Genomic DNA, 22,206 nt, shown 5'->3' with positions numbered 1-22,206 from the left:
CTTAACATTGTTGTTTTAGTTAAATAAAACAATTTAAATGTCTGTCTGGTGATGTTCTCCTAGTACAGCATGGCAAGACAATCCTTCAAATATTAATGATTAACCTGTTGAATTGGAGATAGTTCACCTCCCAGTGACTTCATAAATATCTGCTTCAATTACCTTTGGTAAATGAAATAACCAAACAATCATTCATTTTCCAATATAGCTGTAAAACTAATCTGAAAAGTTTTCAAAATAAATCACTGTTTAAAAACGTATAGTGTGTACCTTCTAAAAATGAAACCTACATCTATCTCTGAGTTGTGAAGAATATGTATTAAGGTTATAACAACCAACAAGAATGAACTTTTACCTAGAAAAACATGATTAAATTGAGTCTTCCTGTCTAGTGATTTAAATCATGATTGATTTAAAATCAAATCATGGATTGATTTAAATCAAATCCACCCTGAAAACATCTAATGAAATGTTAGGAAAGTTATGAAATTCTTCTTTGTGATTTACAGGGCTTCATGTAGAACAATATTGAAATATGTTAAAGATGAGATATCTATAGAACTTCTATTGATTAGCAAAGAATAAATGAAATCAAGGCATATATCCTTGCTTTAACAGCACATTTTACTAGGGCAAAGATTCAGTTGACTACAATAAGTACTCTTCTAATCAACAGGTAAATTCAGTCTCATCCAAGAACTTAACGTGATGGAAGTTACATTCTAAGACAGCCCAATTCGACACTTAAAAAATGATTTATTTTAAATACAATTTTAAAAATTATCCATCTCCTTTCCCCAGGAATACTCTTTCCTGCTACATAGTGATGAGATGAAGATAACAAAGAAAATTAGTGTTTTCCATTAGAAGTTTTATAGATCAAACTATATGAATTTAAAAACAAAAACAAACCCCAGGAGATCACATTTGGTAACGGAACACGGATATCCCGCTTTGCCCCAAGCCAGAATTTTTTCTGTACAGGAAGATCATTGCTTTGCTGCTACTGCACACAGTACTTCTTAGTTGACCAGGCAGGGGCAGTAGCATGGAACTCAGACTTCTACTCTTCTGTCCCACTCATGACTGCACAGGCATGATTCTCTGCAGCTGGGAGCTTTTACCTATGATTAAGGCTAAGATTTTGTCAGAGATATTTTTGGAAAAAAGTCACGGACAGGTCAATAATGAAAAATTCACAGAAGACCCTGACCCGTCCCTGACTTTTACTAAAAATATCCATTACAAAATGGGGAGCCTGGGCATCTGCCATGGGCTTGGAGCTTCAGGGGCCCTGACCACCCATGGGGGCTTGGAGCTACAGGGTCCCCCCTCCTATGGTGGCTCCCAGCTGCAGAATCCCCCCTGCCATCAAGATGATGGGGAGCAGGTAGGGGACCCCTGCTGCACCCCCCGTGCGGCCCGCAGCGGCAGGGAGTTCCGGGGTGCCCTGTGTCACCCGCAGCACTGGGAAACTGTGGGGGTGCCACGTGCCGCCCGCTGGCAGGAAGGTGCAGGGGAGGGTCTGCCTGCTGTATCTGGGAACTGCAGGAGGCTCTCACTGCCTGGGGTGGCGGGGGTACCCTGCAGCTCTCTGCTTCGACAGGCAGCAAGGAACCCTGCAGCGGTGCTGGCTGAAGTCATGGAGGTCTTTGGAAGTCACAGATTCCGTGACATCTGTGATCTCCATGACTAAATTGCAGCCTTACTTATGACCCAAGATGACAAACAGGTATTTAGTCAGTCAAAGGAGGGCCAGCATGTTCTACACTTAATGCAATAAAAACATGGAATATTACACAGAAAAGTGATTAAAAGAGAGAAGATAATGTTCAAAGTCTACGCCCTTCATCAGAGAATTATAGCTATGCAAAAATGAATGAAAATTACACTTTTACTCTTTTGTTCCTTAAAAAAATAGATTTTTCCTGCACTTTAACTATGAAATGTCACCATCTATAAGATTGCTACAGAAATTTTGTACAAGATGGTCTGCGTTATTAAGGATTTGCAAACACAAGAAGAGTAAATACCATCAAGACTGGTAGAAGTGCTATATGCCCGATTTCACATCAATTTCAGCTCTCTGTAGAAAACAGCAGTAGTATTTTTTCTCCAGACTAAGACAACATTAAAAATTCCCATACCTTTTTATCCCATTGTTACACTAAACAAACTTTTATTCCACAGACTGAATTATTTTAAAGCAAAGAGAGCAGGCCTAGAATTAACAGTCAGAGGTATCTCTTTAAAAGGAAGAGATTAAACCGGCATTAAACTCAATTTTATTTTATTTTTTTGTGGCAGAAACCCATCAAGGGACTGATCCAAAATCCATCAATGACAATTGAAAGATTTCCACTGACTTCAGTGGACTTTGGACAAGGTCCACAGGAGAGTACCCAAATAGCTATAAAAGAAAAATAAGCAGTTTTTCCTCTATCTGTGAAATGCCTGTCTTACCATTATAATTCAAATACCCTCTAGGTAAGAATCAGAAGTTACCAACAAACCAAAGGGAAAACTTCACATTTGCAACACGGGAGAAACTGATAGGCAATGGTTTAGCAATGAAAGGAAGCAAAGAGAAAAAGGAACTACAGCTAGGTGTTTTTTTCCACTGCATATACAAGATAAGTCACAGAACTTTAATTATTGGTATAGAATTACCAGAGATACCTGGTTATGGTTCATTTTCTATGATTTACCTTGACAGTTGGTGAGGGGGTGCTGTTGAAGCACAGATGGTAGGGGTGTACCAAAATTCAAGACCTTTGGGAATTAGTATGTTTCCCGATGTATTAAAATTATAGGGTGTGATCTCATACATTTAATAGCTACTCTTGAGACTGCCATGACATATGGACTCAAGAGTCTAACCTGTGTACTGACCATCACTATTATTCAACAGCCATTCAGTGGAGTGTAATGAAGATTGAACCAAGATTGAATCTTTCTATTTTTTAACATTAAAGGATCAGTTTATTTGATTTCTTGAATATTGAGAAAGCAATTTACACAACAAAATAATGCTAAAAGGATAGCATAACTGCCTGGCTCCCCTTTACAAGTTTCTTACAGTACTGTAGATACTTTAGCTGGGAATTCAAAATAAGACTCAGAACAAAACTCTTGAACTTAGAGATACCAAGAATTTGCAACTCCAACTGAAGTCAATGGAAATGTCTCAATACAGATATCAGTTCTTCAGTTAAGACACCCAAACCTAAAAATGTTGGTCACAGTATACAGCAATAAGAAATCTGCTTGGGGGCATTTTTAAGTACTCTAGTTCTTTAATTTGCAGAAACCCCGTAGAAAAAGCTTTCCAAAAAACACATGAAGAGTGCCATGCTTTGTTTGAAATTTTACTTTGTGCTAATCAGGTTGTGCCTCTGTCTGGATAATGTATTGTTGCTTACCAGTGTGCATGTCAAGTAACTGCAGAAAGTTATCTAACAGAACCTCAGGATTAAGGCTATAGTTCAGACTCTGGTCTTGACAAGTGGACCGTAAGGATGGACTCTTACACACTCATAACTCCACTGATGCTGAGGCACCTTAAAGGTGCAGGGGTCTGCTTGCATGAAATAGCTTACAGAATCAGGGCTGATGTGTCTAAGGTTTTTTTGGTGCTCTAAAAGGAATGAAATGTGGCTTCCCCCATCTATTTCCAGACGTGATTTTATGATTTGTAGTCGTAAGTAATGATCCTTAACTGTTCCCAGTATAACACACTGTAGTACCATCTTTAAGCAAGTGTATTCCACTCTCCAAGACATAAAACATACAGCCTCCACCTACCAATCATATGCCTATTTAAAAGTATGTACGATACAAATGAGTCTGAATTTAAATTCCTGTAACATGTTGGAGAAATTTCACTGCAGTCCATACAACAGCTAAATTCTAGTGGATAAATCCAACTCACACGTTGAACTATTAGCCATGCCACACCAAGAATAATTTAGTAGATATCATCCCCAGTCCTCTTGCAGCCTAGGTGGTGTCCCAGTCACTTTAAAGGCGTATTTGTATAGGTTGGGGAATGGAAGGTCCAAAAGTTGCTTCTAAGTCTAAGCCTACTTGCATTTATTTCAGATGGGGGGGGGGGGGAGACTGAGGATCTCAAAGCACTTTACAAACATTAAACAAACCACACAGCAGCCATTTGTGACTTGTTTTGCAGATAGATAAACTGAAGCACAAAAGAAGTTAGGTAATCGACTAATGTCAAAGCTAGTTAATAGAAGATCCAGAAATATCCATTCTTGACTCCTACTTTCATGCTCTTAGCTCTGACCACTCCCGCTCTTGAGCCTCCCAAGCTGTAGCTCATAACATTAAGACCAAGCAACTGATCCAACTAATACGCTTGTTAAACTCTCCTATCTTCTTTTGCCAATGTTTATACTCTCCTGCTGCGGGGGAGGGAGAGCAGAGGAGGCAGAAAGGGGGGGGTGGAGGGAAGCACACACACAAAAAATCAGAGGTCTTTGGACAGTTGGCCTTCTCACACATGCAAAATTTTCAGCCCTTGTCTTTTTAGGCAAGACCGCCCCAAGACCTCAAGCTACTTTGGAAACAAACTCCTCCCCTTGGTCTGCTCCTCATTTGAGGCAGTTGGGTTTACCTTTACACTAATCCCCAATGAATGATATCCAATAGAATATACCCAAAATATATAGCAAGTTTCTAATATCTGGTAATGATACAAGGTGCAAGAGGTTGATAAACAATATTTGAAAATAAAACAAAACAACAGAAGTTTAAACAATTAAATACAGTTCCATGAGTCAGTAACTCAGGCTCACATCTTACAAAGCTTTCTAGTATGCTTTGTTACAGCAAATGTGAACCTGACAGTAAACAGTTTGGGTGATAAGCTGAGTCCACCAGGAAAACTACTCCAGCTCTAACCCACCATGACTGAAATCGAGTTCTGTCAGGCTCCATTATAATAGCAGTTCTTTGACCTAGAAGGCTAATTTAATCATCAGCTGTATGCCCCTATTTTGTCTTTGAAGAAAGTTTTGTCACTCCATGAAAAATGTATTGGCCATTGGCAAACAGGAAGCTTTTCCTCAGCAAAGTGAAACTAATAATAATCAGATCAGTTTCACAACTACTCAAAATAGGAGATAGGACATGTCAATTTCACTCTTATATTTGAAGTTGTTCATAGAACAACAGAAAAGTGTGGGTGATTTGGTTTTCTTTGGTGGGGCGGAGGAAGGTGGGGCTGACAGGGAGAGAAAGGTGAATGAGTGTCAAGCTTCCCCAAGAACACTTTTTTGCAGCCAAAGTTGGAAAGGTTGGGCTGAGGGGACAGAGACTCTCTCTCACAAGGCAACAGGAAGTTTCAGAATAAAAGATGCATCTCTTCTTTGTATTTATCTGGCAGCTGCAAGTCAGAATTACGGTGAAAAGTGAGCCCTAGACTGGGGTCTTGGAAACTGCACTCTTGGGAAAACATCCAATCTCAACCAACCAACATCCCCATCCCCTTCTGCTCCATGCAGGCTTCAAAGCAGCCAAAGGGATACAATAGGCCTCTCACCTCTATGTTGCCCCACATCTTGCTGGGATGGTTCCCTTTCTTTGATTCCTAATTCAGGCAATAAGAGTCTGGTTTTCAAGCCCTGATCTTAATCATTTATAGAAAAGGCACCCAAATAAGTTCATTACGTTGTTTTTCTGATGTTCCAGATCAGATAACCTGTGTCCCACGACATTCTTGAAACTGATATTATTTGTCTCAACAAGAAAATGTGCACTTAATTTGTGATGTTCTTTCTTACGTCCAACACCCCATGTTACGCTATTTGTATTTAACTTGCCAGTAAAAACCTCCCGCTTTGGAAAAAAGTTGCTTATAAACCACACTGGATTTATAAAGAAAAAAACCTGAATAGTCAAAAGCTTTCAATAAGCAATTTACATTATACATTTTTGGGTGGATGTAGGTTGGAAGGGAGAGAAGTTTTTAAAGATATGACCCTATTCCGTTTCTTTTCTGTTTCAGTTTCCACCAACCTGAGTATGCGCAGTTTAAAAATAATTCCTTACTGGACTAGATTACTAGCGTTACATGTCAACAATCTTAGTGACACAATAAAGCTCTATGAGGACTCAGCTGTTCCCCAATACAGATGTTTACAATTTTAATACTACAAGTTTACCATACAAGCAGAATGCATAATTCTTCATTGAAACGTTAAATAGACAAGCCGTTAGCTGTAGTCACGTATTTTAAGGAGACAAATACTCCTGCTTTATTTTCTATATTTATAGCAATGCCTGGCCAAAAATTCTAAAACTGCTAATACTTGAAATAAAATATTGAAAGTATTTTTAAAAATAGTCTTCCTCCTTCTACATTCTACCTCTGATATAAGACGGTGACTGGAATTCTCAAATTTATTCTTAAATTAAGTGTATAAAAGCAGTTTAAAAACTGGAAGTCACATGTCACAAACAAAGGAAGGTTTGCAACTTTTGGACTTAACCATTTGTTAGAAATATTTGTTTGTGACATAGTCTTGCCTAGGGTGACCAGTCAGCAAATGTGAAAAATTGGGACAGCAGGTGGGAGGTAATAGGAGCCTATACAAGAAAAAGACCCAAAAATCAGGACTGTCCCTATAAAATCGGCTCATCTGGTCACCCTAGTCTTGCCTCTACTTAAGAGCATTTCAATAAAACTCAATAAATATTATTAAACTGAGCACTACACCCACTCTTACTATATTTAAGCACACAACAGCAGCAAAGGGATAGCAAAGTTTCTACATTATATTAAGATCACAGAGGAACACCCCTCCCCGCAACAGCAAATGCTGTGCTCCATCCTAGTATCCCCAGGAGACAAATGACTACACTGGCTGATTGACTCCATCACAGGGCCATCATCCATCAATATATTGCCTCTTCTGTTGAAATCTCAGGAAGAGAGTGCTCAGTGCTGCTTCAGAAAAAAACAGTGCATGTATTTTCATAATAAGAATGTCAAATACAGCAGCTCAAATAATTAGATCCAAATATTTGAGCAGAATCTCAGAACACAGCTTCAAGAGCTTGAGCATAAGTGAATGCACTATTCAACTAAGGCCTTGGCTACACTTGCAAATTTGCAGCGCTGCAGCAGGGTGTGAAAACACACCCTCTCCAGCGCTGCAAATTGCGGTGCTGCAAAGCGCCAGTGTGGTCAAAGCCCCAGCGCTGGGAGCGCGGCTCCCAGCGCTGTACGTTATTCCCCACAGGGAGGTGGAGTACGGCGGCAGCGCTTTGAAGTGCAAGTGTAGCCAAAGCCTAAGAATAAATAAAGTTATATGCCCTCACATGCATCTGGATTTTACAAGCTACAAACGGAGTAAAACACTTTGTACATAAATTAATCTATACAGAATTATATTCACCCATCACATCTGATCTCAACTAATTAGCAAATGCTAAATTGGGGATAATTAAGAAAAGACTAGCTGATCCCGACATTTTTAAACTGCTCTTTTCACGTAGGCTCGGAATGCACTGGATATTACATTCCCTTGATGGCCACTAAAGATAGGACTGAGAGGGAAATATAAAAGTAGGAGAATTTATATTACTTTACTATTAACCACATATAGAACATTTTTATATTCACATAGGCCTCCACCCTACACTCACTAAAGTCATTGCAAATTGTGTCACAGGTTTAACAAGGAGCAGGATTAGACCTCTAGTCTGCCTTCAAATTAGAGCAGCTGATGGTCCCAACTTCCAAACCTGCAGAACTTTTGTAAAATAATTCAAACAAATTAATCTGGGTCCATCTACATCTCCTAACCAAATCTGTTAGAATGAATAATGGTTAAATTACTCTGCCTGTTATGTTTGAATATTTTATGTAACATCTCCCAGTATATGTCAACCCTGGACAAATGAATCCACCAACTTAGTTCAGAAAATAAACAGTATTTCGGATTCCACGCAGTCACATGTTTACTCACTATAAATCTGAAGACGACGGTTTTATCATAGGCAAGATAATTCATGTCATTCAGCACTTCTGCGTGCTACAAAGAAATCTATCATAACTCTTAAATACTGAAGAATATAGTCCTGCTTGGTGAAAGACCCACAAGTCTAAGCATTTATCCATTGTTTGTCCCCAAGCAGAATGCAAACTACCTTATGTGCATTACAAGGAGTGGAGCAAGCTTTAAAAAAAAAAAAAAAGATAGTCTAAAAGGATACTATGGGCTTTAAAGCAGCTAAAACTTGTGTACATATTTGAACACAAGTTGTAAAAAGGATTCTTGGGGATTTCAATAATTTCAAATTAAGAATGGCAGTAAAGGAGATAAAGAAAATACATTGCTACATTTACCTAAAAGTGGAGGCTTCCCATCAAAACACCATAAATTATAAACTTTGATCAGATACATAGTTATCTAAATTCATATCTGTCAGAAATGTATCAGCTCAAAAATAAAATAAAAAAATCCTGTGCTCCTACTGCAATTCCAAGCTGTGAATCTCAAAGTGCATTACAAATATTAAGCTTCAACTCCCTTGTAACAGACAGTGATCACCATTGTACAGAGGCAAAAGTAGGAAGGAAGACTAGGGCCAGGTCCACACTACAGACCTATATCAGTATAACTACATCACTCAGGGGTGTGAAAGATCCACAACCCTGATAGAAACAGTTATACCATCTACTCAGGAGGTTAAATCAGCGCTATGGCGGGGGCGGGGAGGTAACTATGCTGACAGGAGAGGCTATCCTGTTGGTGTAGGAGCGTCTTCACCAAAGTGCTACAGCAGTGTGGCTCCACTGGTGCAGCTGCACAGCTATAGCACTTTATGTGAAGACAAGCCCTAGCAGAATCAGGGATCAAACCCAGGTCATCTCCTAAGTACCACACGTTCCTTGCTTTAACTGTAGATATATCCTTGTCTCAAGTATTCCTAGCAACAATCATTTGTGAAAAGAGTGCTGACCATGGACACACCGGGCCCACTTCTACTTCCAGGCCTTGTCTACACTACAGAGTTTTGTTGATGCAAGTTAAACCAATAATCAAAAAACGGTATAATTACACCACTTGTGCATGGTCACACTACGCTCCTTCTGTCGGTGGTGCACATCCACTCTTGGTGCTCTACCACTGACACAGAGCATTACACCGTGGGTAGCTATCCCACTGTGCTACTTGCCACCTTCTGCAGCTGGGAGTTCTGGGATGGCAGAGTGGATCGTAGCGCATCATGGGTGTAGGCACAACATCCCATGATGTAGTTCTTTCTGTCGCAGCATTCTATGGTTTACCAACTATGTTTCATGGCATTTTTCAAGGGCCCCTGTTCACTGTGCGCGCGCCATCTCTGTCTGAAAAGATGGATCCGCACGGCTCTACTGTTGTGGTCAGTGTTACAAAAATATCGCAGTTGGTCATGCAGTATATCATGAGTTCCCAATCTGAACAGGAATCAGAGTTGCCTGACCTCCTGTGTGCCATGGAAAAAACAACACCAGATTACTTTTTGCATTCATGGAGCAAATGAACACAGTGGACCGTTGCTTTTGGGCTCAGGAAACAAGCACTGAGCGGTGGGATTGCATTGTTATGCAGGTCTGGAATGACAAGCAGTGGCTGCAGGACTTCCGGATGCAGAAAGCCACCTCCCTAGAACTGTGTTCAGACCTAGCCCCAGCACTGCAGTACAAAGACACCAAAACCTGAGATCCCCTAGCAGTGAAGAAGCGTGTGATTATCAGTGTGTGGAACCTGGCGACTCCAGATTGCTACCGGGTCTGTTGCGAATCAGTTTGGAGTCGGGAAATCGACTGTTGGGGCTGCGGTAATGCAAGTGTACAGGGCATCCTGCTATGAGGGACAGTGACTCTGGGCAATGTACGTGAAATAGAGGATGGCTTTGCAGCAGTGGGATTCCCTAACTGCAGAGGGGCGACAGATGGCACGCATATCCCAATTTTGGCCCCAGACCATCTTGTGATGGAGTATGTCAACAGAAAGGGCTACTTCTTTATGGTACTGCAGGCGCTGGTGGATCACTGGGGTCATTTCACTGATATCAACGCAGGGTGGTCCAGAAAGATGCATGATGCACGCATCTTCAGGAACACTGGCCGTTACTGAGAGCTCCAAGCAGGGACTTTCTTTCCAGACCAGAAGATTCCAGTGGAGGATGTTGAGATGCCCATAGTGATCCTGGGAGACCCACAGTATCCCTTACTCCTATGGCTCATGAAGTTTTACATGGGAAACCTGGACAGCAGCAAGGAGCACTTCAATAATAGGCTGAGCAGGTGCAGAATGATAGTGGAGGATTAAAAGTATGCTCGCGCTGCCTTTATGGCAGGTTAGATCTAAATGAGGACAACATTCCCATCGTCATAGCAGCCTGCTGCATACTCCATAATATTTGTGAGGCTAAGGGTGAAAAATTTCCCCTGGTGAGGAGCATGGAGGTGGATCGCCTGGCTGAATCTGAATCAGGGAGGCTTTGAAACAACATTTGTATAATGACCACCAGTAACATCTCTTTCTATACAGCACTCTGCCATGCTTTGTTAACTTGCATGAAAATTGTGAGGATTCCTGACCGGGATTTATAGTCAGAAAATGATCGAACTGATACTATGTATTACTACCAACAGAAATCACCATGTGTAGGAGACAAAAGATTGGCTATATTTCAGAGTTTGTTTTTATTAAATAACAATTAACAACACACACACACAGTTTGATGGGAAGGGAGATAACAGTGAGGGGCAGTGTAGGCTCTCATAGCTGTGTGTAAGTCCAGCTATCATTTTGGAAGCTGTCCAAAGGGGTGGAGTGAATAGAGTCCTGAGATGGTCAAGGAAGCTGCAAGGAATGTGCGGGATGAGTTTGGAAAGGGCATGGAAAGCAGTTCTGTATCGGCTGGGGCGGGGAGGAAGAGGGAGCACACGTGATCTCCCTGGAGCATGATTAGGGACTTCAACATCTCTGTTTGTTCCTCCATCACCTTCATCATCCACTCCCAGCCCTTTACAATGCGCTTCTCTCTCCTTTCTGTCCAGTCTTTCCTCCCTGCATTCTCTTTTTTCGGCCTCTGAGGATTGGAACACCTCTCGGAACATGTCCTCCTTGCACCGCTTTGGTAGTTTCCTTATCTGGCAGAGGCGTTCTGACGGTGTGGCCTTCACAGGAACCCCCTACACAAGTGGTTCTTAACCTGTGGATTGGGACCACAAAGTGGGTCACACCCCCATTTTAACAGGGTCACCGGGGCTGGTGTTAGACTTGCTGAGGCCTGGGGCCAAAGCCCTTCAGCTATGGGTGGCAGAGCTCTGTTACAGCCCCTCTCCTAGGGCTGAAGCCCTGGGGCTTTGGGCCCCCCACCCCCACCCAAGTCATGGGGCTCAGGCTTTGCCTTTGGCCTTCCCTGCCAGGGCAGCTGGGCTCGGATTTTGGCCCCCCGGAGCGGTGGGGCTCAGGCTTTGGCCGCCCCTCATGGGGTCATGTAGTAATTTTTGTTATCAAAAGGGGGTTGTGGTGCAATGAAGTTTGAGAACGCCTACCCTATACATCTGCAGAAGCACAAGAAACAATACACAGAAGCATAATTGTTGGTTCACACATAGCATTGAATCATTATAGTAAATTACACATCTTTTTACATACAGATCACTTTCTCATTGTCCCTTTGCAAGCACACATCTCTGCGAATGCCCTAAACATGGTGAGTTCGGCTCGTGTGGGAGTTGGACATTTACGATAGGGCAAAGGGTCTAGGTGGGTTTTTTTAAGGTCATCAGTGCAGGCGACTAGGGACAATATTGTAAATTCTGCCACCATTTTCCACAGGCAGGGGTCACTGAAGCCGATATCTCACTCCTGAGGGTAAGCAAGGATGCATCTCCTGCATGCTTTCCGCTTCAGACTCTATGCTGCTTGCCTGTGTGCTGCTTTGGTCCCTGCACAAGTGATTGCCGAGTGGTGCAAGAAAGTTTCCTACAAAGGGGGAAGGAACAAAGCAGCTCTTCCAAGGAACCTTCAGGAAAGGATTGGCGAATACCTCCAGGAAAGTTTCCTAGAGATCTCTCTGGAGGAGTCCCATGAAATCTCAGTGTGTATTAACAGACTGCTGTTCCACCGCTTAGTTGCGCAAAGGAATGTGGAGCACACTCAAACACAACTAGTCTTGTACATTAGTCTCATACAATAGAGCAGCATCAACTCAAAAAGATCACTTACCAGGGCTCTCCTCTCCTGCATCATGTGTGCCAGAGACAGATGGCTGGGACTAGCTAGATCCTCCAGAGTGGAAAAGAGCTCCTGATTCGCTGTGCCACCAGACAACCCTGCCATGTGCTCCACATCGTCCTCTAATTTGACCTCCTCGACCATGACTTTCTCCTTGGGGTTAGGTTTACTATCCACCACCTCCAGCCTCACCAAAGTATCCACAGGGCTCTCTGCAGTGGAAGTGGAGTTGCCACAGAGGATGGCATCCAATTCCTTATAAAAGCGGGAGGTCTTCGGCGCAGCACGAGAGCAACGGTTGGCCTCCCTTGCCAACTGGCACGCCTGCCTCAGCTCCTTTATCTTTTCACAGCACTGCTGCATGTCCTGTTCATAGCCCTTATCCAACAGGCCATGAGAAACCTGCCCGTAGACATCAAAGTTTCTATGGCTGGAGTGAAGCTGGGATTGCACTGCCTCCTCTTCCCATAGTGCCAGTAAATCCAATGACTCACGTGTGCTTCAAGCGGAATAGCGTTTGCTACGTGGAGCCACCATGCTCAGCTGGGAAGATGCAACGTGAGCTCTCCATACCGAGCAAACAGGATGGGGAATTTAAAAAATTCCTGGGCCTTTAAAGGGGAAGGGCAAATGCCTGTGTACCGGGCTGCAGGCCAGGGGAGTTCGAACTGCTGACCAGAGCGGCCAGAATGGGCACTGTGGAACCCTTCCTGGAGGCCATTTTACAGCAACATAACCAAGCGCGGTGTCTATGCTGACACTTGGGGATATATCTTTGCCGCAAAAAGCTCTATGCCTCTTGCCAAGGTGGTTTTATTTTGTCTGCAAAGCAGGAGAGTTTTGTTGGCAAAGGGAGCACTGTAGTGTGTACACTGCCTCAGAAACACAGGCAACACCTCCTATGACAAAAGGGAAATGCCCCACGATACGATGGGAGTTGCACCCAGATATTTAACCAATTCTACCATGTTTGTGTCAGTTTTAATTTCTCTGGCTACAGCTAAATTTATCAGAATTTTCTGAAGATACCACTGCTGAGTCCAAAGTGAAAACCAGGAAAAATAGACCCACTTTCTCAGTCCTTAATTGAACATTAGAATTCTTATATTCCCAATGTAAACTGACATGGTTGACAAGCTTATTAGCATGTCAATATCCAGAATGTGCTTCTAATTTGCACCTGTTTTATGGAAGGGGTGATGCTGTGTTTAGGAAATAAACTGAAAGGACTGGCTGTGCTTATAGATGCACTAAAGATGTGTGAGTAGAGCACTGGTTGTGTGTTCACAGAAATATTTTATTTGCACAAAAGGTTGACAGATGTAGTAAGCACATACAGCCATAGAGTTGACTTAGATGAGATAAGCCAAAAATTTCACAATTTCCTCCCTCCTCTGGAATACCGAAGATTTGCTTAGTGTATTATATAAAGAATATTAAATAGATGTTTCTGTGATTTTGCTGAGCACTAAATAGTAACCAGGCAGCAATAAGTACAGGTTGTCCCTATCTGTCTGTCTAAAATATGAATACTTAAAATAAAATTTAAAAATCCACACAAGTCCTCTTATAAAAATGCTTCCATCCAGGAAAGCCCAAATTCTTTACTGTACCTTAGGAAAAGGAACAACAGGACAAAGACAGATACTAAGCTATACCTAGTACTGCTACAAAAAAAGTTGCATGCATGGCCTGGATAAATTTTGTTTCAGGTCAAAAGCTACTCATTATAGAAGCGCTGCACACCTTCCAGGTGACCTACATTGTGGAATGGAAACCTACTGACCTACAGAACTAGCTGAATGCCCACGAAGTAGGTTATTGGGTTCCTCTCTTTAAAAAGAGTGTTTAATCATTGTGAAAGTGACATGACTGACTACACAGATGTAGAGATAAGTTTATGTGTTTCATGCAGAGGAGCAAATTACCAAATGAAAACAGTTAGGGTAGGTCTTCACTATGAAATTAACTCAAGTGTTCGGCACTAAGGTCTAAGCACCCAGGTTAGCCTAACCTGGGTGTGAGCAGCCACACTGAAAACCTATACCCATTACCAGGTCCTCACTGATGCTGTACTCAGCTGTGCGTGTGTCACTATGGCACATCTCCTGATTCTTTGTGCTGCAATATGCTGAGCCGCTCTATGACTCTTTCCTACTGAATTGTAGGAGAACTTGTCTGTCCTTCTGGGCGCACAGGGTGGAATTGTGGGAAGGCACTGGAGGACTATCAGAATGAGTATCAAGTATGAGTGCAAGCTAATTCTGCAGAAAAGACATGCTCTAAGGAGGTGACAGGATCTGGTAGTTTCCTAACTACTTGGTATAGTGTTACGGTGACCAGATGTCCCGATTTTATAGGGACAGTCCCAATTTTTGGGTCTTTTTCTTATATAGGCTCCTATTACCCTCCACCCCGTCCCGATTTTTCAGATTTGCTGTCTGGTCACCCTATATAGTGTACACTTGCTGCCTATTTCCGGTCCACGTGAGATTGGGTTCCTGTAATTTAAAGGGCCCACATAAGAGATCTTTCAGGGTGCACTGCAAGAAGCCACTCTCAAATCTGATCAGCTTTCCAGATTTTTGATCAACCCATAGGAAAGTGAAACAATCAAGTCAGTTTAAGGAAAGCATGCCCGGAAAGGGACTTTGCATTCCTCTGCCTTCACGTAGTTCCAGCACAAGACTCTATAGACACACAGAGGGAGCTGGTGTCCAGCTGATGCAGGGCCTGTTTACAAGAGACAAACCAAGATGAAGGGGGGCCATCCACAGTGTCTATATCTGGTGCTGGAGTAGCAGGGTCAATGCCAGAGGCAGGGGCTAACCCGTGGGGGCAACTAACGTCTTGTTTTCACTAGGAATAATGTTATGTCTTTTACACCTTCAGCTTCCCCCTAGCGTTTACCTCATCCTGTTAACATCCTGCTAACAGACTGCTGTGTCCAAAATAGGATTTTATCATGTCAGCTAACACAGTAAAAAACACAACATTTTCCCAGTGAAGATGTACCCCAAAAGCTCTATTTATTTTGTTTGAATAAGGTGTTCAGAAATGGGAAGAGAGGAGTAGGGAATGGAGGTAGAAAACAAACATCTCTGCCAGTCAGATGGCACCTGCTGTATTAATCACCTGTAGCATTTCAGATGCCCAAGGCTGGGAGCTAAAAAGATCCAGGGAGGGGATCTGGGGGTGTCTCCTGATGTGCTTATGTGTATGTCAATAACTAGGACACACTTCCTGTTCAGAGTTATTTCCCAGAGATGCTGGATTTTTAGCTCCGGGAAAAAACCTGAGCGGTTCAGGCCACGTTTGTGAACATCCAATATTTTCTGCTTTACAATGCCAGATCTGTGGAAGGTTCTTCCTATTTTTAGCTCCCCAATCACACTGAGTTTGCCAACTCCAGTGTTGTTGGGGAGTTAAAAATAGGAAGAACCTTTTTACAGGGGTACAGCTGTAGCATATTAAGAGTATAGAAATATACTTATGTTGAAAAATCAAATGAATTTTAATACATGTGAAAGACACTTAAATGAGAGCTAAATGAAAGCAGCTTGCATCTAACTACCTCATGACTATAGAGGTAAACAAAAATCTTCAGGAAAGGATGGTCCAGCAGTTAAGTCAAAAGGATGGGACACAATTAGAGTTCAGCCCCTCGTTCCCAGAACAGAGCTGGGCTACCTAGCAACTATTACAATGAGCTCAGCACTGACAATAAAAAGAGCCACACAGTGATGTGTGTGTGTGTATTCGATACAGAACAAGGGAAATGTTTTTTTAAATCAGATAGGCTGGAGATTTATGTCCTTCAAAAAATGGGTTGGAAGCCACATGCATTCTAAAGGGGGGAAGGGAAATAGTCGGGGGGGGGGGGGGGAGAGAAAAGGAGGGAGGCTGGTAATTTAGATTTTTGTCCCCAACTACAGATTATTAATTTTGTATCAAATGCTTTTATTATGATCCATAACCATTTGTTTCCAAATAAGGATGTAGGGGAAGGATTGTAAATCTGTGTTTTATGAATATACTATACTGAAATGAGAAATAAGATCAAGATCCTAATATCAAACATGTATTACCCCAAGTACAACGAAGATATCTAATCAGATCTCCAAGTGCATACCTTGTGTCTACAAATACTAGTGATAACACACATACCCTCTTCAGGGTATTTATGGGGCAAATTGTTGCTCTTTTATTCAAAAGTCACTTACTCTCAAGAATAAGATGGCAAATTTCCACTCTCACATTTTTCACATGTACAGAGAAGACGCCAATCTCTGTAACTTGAAAGGAAAAGCCCTGCTTTGGGAGCAGAGAAGCAAACAAGGAGCCTATCCTAAAGGGTTAAGCTAGGGAAACTATCAGACATTCTGTGTTTTCTCCATCACCCTCCCACATTTTCCCCAGTCACCTGAGCAGGAAAATCCCAGAGAATGATCACTATTGTTGCTAAATACCACTTTTCTGGGAGTACCAGCAGCAGTGTGAAACTAATTATGAACAGGGGCAGCAGGATTCTCAGGTATGATCACTCAGCTGGGAGGGGAAGTGACCAGGAGAAGGGGAGAATGCAACATGTGCAATAGAAACAAAGGGAGAGGACTGCCAGGACCTTTAAGAGAACTAGTTAGAAACAATGGACTAAACTCTGCCCTCAAACAAACAACTCGTATTAATATCAATGGGGGCAAAATCTGGCCCTAAAATGTCCAGATTAAATATTCCTTCTACATTTTGAAGTAATATTCGATACTGGAAGGGTAGTGTGTGTTGAGCAAATCTCCCCAATAGTAGAAGTTTTTATTCAAGCCCTAATCTCTTTTTAGGTACCATGTAGCTATATCAGCACAAACCCCTTAGTAGATGCAAGCAGACTTGCCCTAGTGCAACTTTCCCTGGTTTGAAACCAAGATAAGCCATGTTACCATAAGTCACCTTTTACACACGTGCACCACACCTACACTGGCAGTTCACATTGATGTGGCTATGCCAGTACAAAAACCCCAGTGTAGACAAAGCCTCAGCCTACTTGGCTTGATGTTACTATTGTTCTGTCTCAATTCAGCTTTGAAGTTTTCACCTCACTGAAATGAATGTTGGATTGTATGTAATTTGCACCTTTGTTTCTTTTACTGTTTATCGGAAAATTCCTTAGAACACTCAATACTAGATAAATTTATTGAAGTAGAGGGAGATAACATTTTAGAAGTTAAAAAGTGAGAAGATAAGTTGTGAAAGTAAATGGTTGCATATTATGACTACCCTAGAATTTACATCATGTGTTTAAACCAACCATAAAATTTATGAATTCTCCCGGGCTGAATGTGGACCTACGCATTTTAAAAATATTATTTCGTAACTTAAATATTTACATGGGGTCCACTGAAAAAAACTCTGTTCAGGTACAGATTAATAATTAATAGTCTATCTTGGTTCTTCCTGTTCATTAGCAAATTTGGAAGTCACTGTATTTGTATGTAAAATTCCTTTTAGGCTCCTAGGGAAGGGACGTTAAATCAGAAAATAAGTGAAACTTCTCACTGAAGCCAGTCACTCCTCCCACACAGCAGACAAGGATTATATCAAGTCTGTAAAAACGTGCACAATGAGAGTTAGCTAAAGTCTAAAGTAGTTCACAAATCAGAAAACAAAAATTCTACAGCAAATCACTGACTTCACTGTGGGGTTAAAAAAAAAAAGTCACTTTGGGTCCATGTAAATCTGTTGAAACTGGGCACATTTCAACTGCACAGAGTTAAAGATGAAAGACATTTGCTTCTCTTCATGTCTTTGAAAAAATATTACAAATCTGCCAAATTACTTGTAAATATAAAGCAAAATACTTCAAACTTTAATGAAACTCACTAGCTGTAAGTATGGCTAAATGACATCAATTTGTCAAATTATATCTTAAATTTCTGATCCAATCTCTCAGGTTAACCAGAGTTTTATCTGGATAAAATTTATATAAAATCACTCAAACAGATTTCGTCATCAAACAGAAGTATTCTGAGTAATAAATTGTCAGCCATAACCACTACATTTCCTTAGTCACTTATGAAAAAGACTCTGAAGAGTTTCCCAGCTATTGACTTATACGTCACATACAGTAACACTCAAAGCCAAACCACAATAAAGAACTATGACCTCTGAGGTCTTCTACTTACGCACAAAAACAAAAGTGCACTCACAACAGACAGTGACTACTACTTTCAGTTGACTATTCTTAAATGACACTGAAGCAAAACTTTATGATTTTTTTAGAGAGTATCCTGTACCATACATACTTTCAAATTCTACAACATAAATCAAACAGCGGCACACAAAAACTTAATGCACTCAAATGCACAGAAACTTAATATATTCTAAATTAAAATAAGCTGTCCAGAAAAAGTGCTAATGGAAAAATGATCTATGATGTTCTAGACCCAATGATCACATCTGCAAATTTATGTAGCATTTCTTAACCTAAAGTTGTCTCTTACAAAACATTTTTTCATTCTTAACTGGAAGACTAATCGTTCTGGCTCAACAAACATTTTCAAATGTATCCTTTTCAAAAAAGTTTTATATGGATTTTCATTTCTCAAAAAGGATATCAGTACTGTGCTCAAATTGAAAAGATCTCATAGGGATACACCAAGTGAGTCCATGCACCACCCACACTTGCAATCCTAGTCTTATTTAGACCCCCATCCTGCAAGCACTTATACACATGCTCAACCTTATGACCATGATTACACTCACTGATTTCAACAGGACTACTCATAGGAGTAAAGTCAGGCCTTAACCCTGCAGATGGATCCATTAAGATATCCCACAGAAGCCCATAGCACTTTGCCCAGACTCAAGAGATCCACCTGTGCAGGTTAAATTGCAGGACTGGAGCCTAACAGAACAAGATTCAGGTCCACATGCAAATGGCTTTATATTCTTCATATTATCGTATCTAAATGAATGATATATCAAATTCAGATAAGACAATTTAGCTCAACACTTTTCAGAATACCCTACTGTAAAGCATACACACACTATAATCAACATTCAATATAATTAAATTATGCTAGATACCTAGTGGAGTACTACAATACTATACATAGCTATAGTGGTCATGTCACCCACAGGCTCAATGGCCCAAAAGCATGGTCTAAATTTAAAAAAAAAAAAGCTTAGCACTTATAAGGCACTTTTTTCTGTTCAAAGCATTGTACAAATAAACTAACAATACATTTTTAGCCTCCTTTGTCAATCAACTCAAAGCACTAGAAGTCTTCAAGAAAGTCTGCTCATGAAAATGTCTCTCAGCATGCAAAGAGTTTTACTTAAAACACTGTCTTAAACTTTGAAAAAAAATAATATAATATTTCCTTAATAGAAGGAGACAAAAATATGAACTCCTCAAATTTAGGAATGTACTTGTACAAAATATAAAAACATTAAAATGAGTCAAAGGCATTTGAAAGGAGATTTTCAAACAAAAAAGCAGTTCTATGTTCATAGTCTAGTCCTAACTCACACAGTCAAGAGTAACTTTCTAAAAGGGGGGGGGGCAGGGAGAGTGATTATGTGTACTCATTTAACTGGAGTATGGCAGTCTCACCATCTTGAGAAAACTCCCATCATGCAGAAAGAACCAACAGTTAAAGATTTCAGAAATCCACATACATTTCCATATTAAATTTCTGCGGAAAACCAACTCATTTCAAATGACAATCGGAATTCAAAGATCAACAAGACAAGAGGAATTCAAAAAAGTTGTTTCTGTGGCATCTTTAGTTTCAACTATTTCTCTTCACTTCCCTTATCCCCAAAATGCATAACAATATTTCCAACAAAACAAAAATTGTTTCCCCAAATGTCAGAGAGAAATATCCACCCAAATCAGAACTGAAAGGTTAAAAAAAGTAGTGAGCCTTTTTTACATCATCGAATGGAGCATATAGAAAAAAACATCAGGTCAGTGCCATGCCTACAAAACAGTTGTGTCCAAGGTTTATTTAAGCATTGAAACAGAATTTAAAACAACACACAGTATTAAGCGCAGGACAGGGGAGATTATTTCCTCTAAAGGAAATAAAATACTGAACCCACTTCAAGGTAGCAGGTAAAAATCAACAAAACTGAATAATTATGGATTAAATAAATAAAAAGCAAAGCTACATATTTTAATGTATATCTATACCTTGTGGAGGTGCCTTTCCTGACATCGCAGATGCTGCATTTGAAGGCTTCAGCACTGTTCCTAAAGGTGCAGACACTACAATCCCAAAAGCCTTCGTCTGCTGCAGGTTTTGCTTGCCTTTTTGGCCTTGAGGAGAGAGTGTGCGTGTGCGTATGTGTGTATGGGGAGGAGGAAAAAAGGAGGAGGAGGAAGAGAGGAGGAGAAAAAGAAAAACACACACATTAGAAACCATATTATCAAGCGGTGAAATCCAGTGCATTCTGTAATTCTCAACTTGCATCGCCAGACTCTGTTTCTCTTCCTTGCCTAAAGAGTCATCAAATATCTGCTCTTGGAGGCGAGAGGGGGTACTATTATGAAGCAGTAATCCCACACTTTGCTTTACACTAGCCTGCGCCCCCACCCCCGTCCACACACCCAGCTTTACCCAACTCCCCCCACACACACTACACACCCTGCATTACCTAACCACCAGCCCACACACACCCTGGAAGGAAAGAAACTGGGGGGAGAGGGGGTGCGTTTCCCCTCAATCTTTAAACCCAGACAATCGATTTTCACACAAACAACAGCGGTTACCCAGTGAACCTGGGAGGGCGAGACTTGGGCAGGGGAGGGGAGAGGCAAGAGGAGCCCGTCTCCCCCTCGGCCTCCTTTTTCGGAGAGAGGTGGGTGGTGAGACTTGAAAAGCTGGGAGGCGTGTTCCCCCCACCCCCATGTCTGTGTGTCTCCTCCACCTTGGTAAATCTCCCTTTGTCTGGGAGAAGTGAGGAGCGGAGGAGAGTGTGTTGTGTGAGGGAGAGGAGCCGCCATAGCTGCTCTCACACCAGCTTAGCCCTGGCACCAGCAGCAAGGAGACACAAGCCCTTCTCCCTCCTCCTCTTGCCCTCGCACACTCCCTCCATCTTAGGCGCCTCGCTGCTCGCGAACAGCCCCTCGCACACCGCGGAGAGGCTGGAGTTTCTGTACCTGGCTGGAGGGGCACAAACAGCCCCCCCCGCTCCCTCCATCTTAGGAGCCCCCCCACACTGCCCCCCCCGCAGCCACACAAGGGCCTAGGCGCCCCCAGCACCCAGACAAGAGGGGAGCTGCCCGCTGGGGGAGGCCCCACACTCCTCCCCTACCCCGGCCGGCCACCCTCCCTCCATCTTAGGAGCCTCTCTCCGCCGACCCCCCCCGGGGCCTCCCCTGGCCGGACCCCGGGAGCCCGCTCGTTCCGTACCTGGTCGGGCTCTTCTTGTCGCCCATGGTCATGGATCGGGGCCCCCCTGCCCTGCGCGCGAAGGGAGAGGAGACGGGTCGGGGCTGACTCGGTCCAGCGGGCTCCGGCTGCTCCTCAGCCGCCGCCGACGCTCCAGCCGCTGCCAGGCTCCGCTCCAGACTAGCAGCGCAGCCCGGCTGCCTCCCTCCCACCCACAGCACGGCGACAGCGGGCGGAGCTCGCCGCCCGGCCCGGCCAATCCGGGCGGCCCGGCCTTGGGCTCCGCCAGGGAGGGGAGCAGGGACGGGAACGCGCCCCCAGCTACCCACCCGCAGCGCGGCGGGGCCCCCGCTGGCAGCCCGCAGGGGGGAGGGGAACGTGCCCCCCGAACCACCCACCGGCAGGGGAGAGAGGAACGTGCCCCCCCCAGTCACAGGGCAATGTGCCCCCGAGGGGAACGTAGCCAGCCCCCCCCCGGGAACGTGCCCCCCCAGCCACAGGGCAATGTGCCCCCGAGGGGAATGTAGCCAGCCCCGGGAACGTGCCCC

The 22,206-nt window shown here is 42.7% G+C and overlaps 1 protein-coding gene across 3 annotated transcripts in view; it reads right to left on the bottom strand.

The window, feature by feature from the left end:
• The window catches only part of LOC120369125 (RING1 and YY1 binding protein), an 81,990-nt gene that overhangs the window by 50,221 nt on the left and 9,563 nt on the right, over positions 1-22,206 (bottom strand). For all 3 annotated transcript variants that reach the window (XM_039482058.1, XM_039482057.1, XM_039482059.1), the window contains exons 2-3: positions 21,680-21,730; positions 20,458-20,583 (exon numbers count right to left, since the gene is read on the bottom strand). In XM_039482058.1, the coding sequence (XP_039337992.1) occupies positions 20,458-20,583; positions 21,680-21,711 (158 nt within the window). In that variant the 5' untranslated portion in view covers positions 21,712-21,730. The remainder of the gene's footprint in view (positions 1-20,457; positions 20,584-21,679; positions 21,731-22,206) is intronic.

The sequence above is a fragment of the Mauremys reevesii genome, linkage group 7 (assembly GCF_016161935.1).
Source record: "Mauremys reevesii isolate NIE-2019 linkage group 7, ASM1616193v1, whole genome shotgun sequence".
Taxonomy (NCBI): Eukaryota; Metazoa; Chordata; order Testudines; family Geoemydidae; genus Mauremys; species Mauremys reevesii.
The sequence above is the reverse complement of the archived record's forward strand: the minus strand, read 5'-3'. Positions and strand labels throughout refer to the sequence as shown.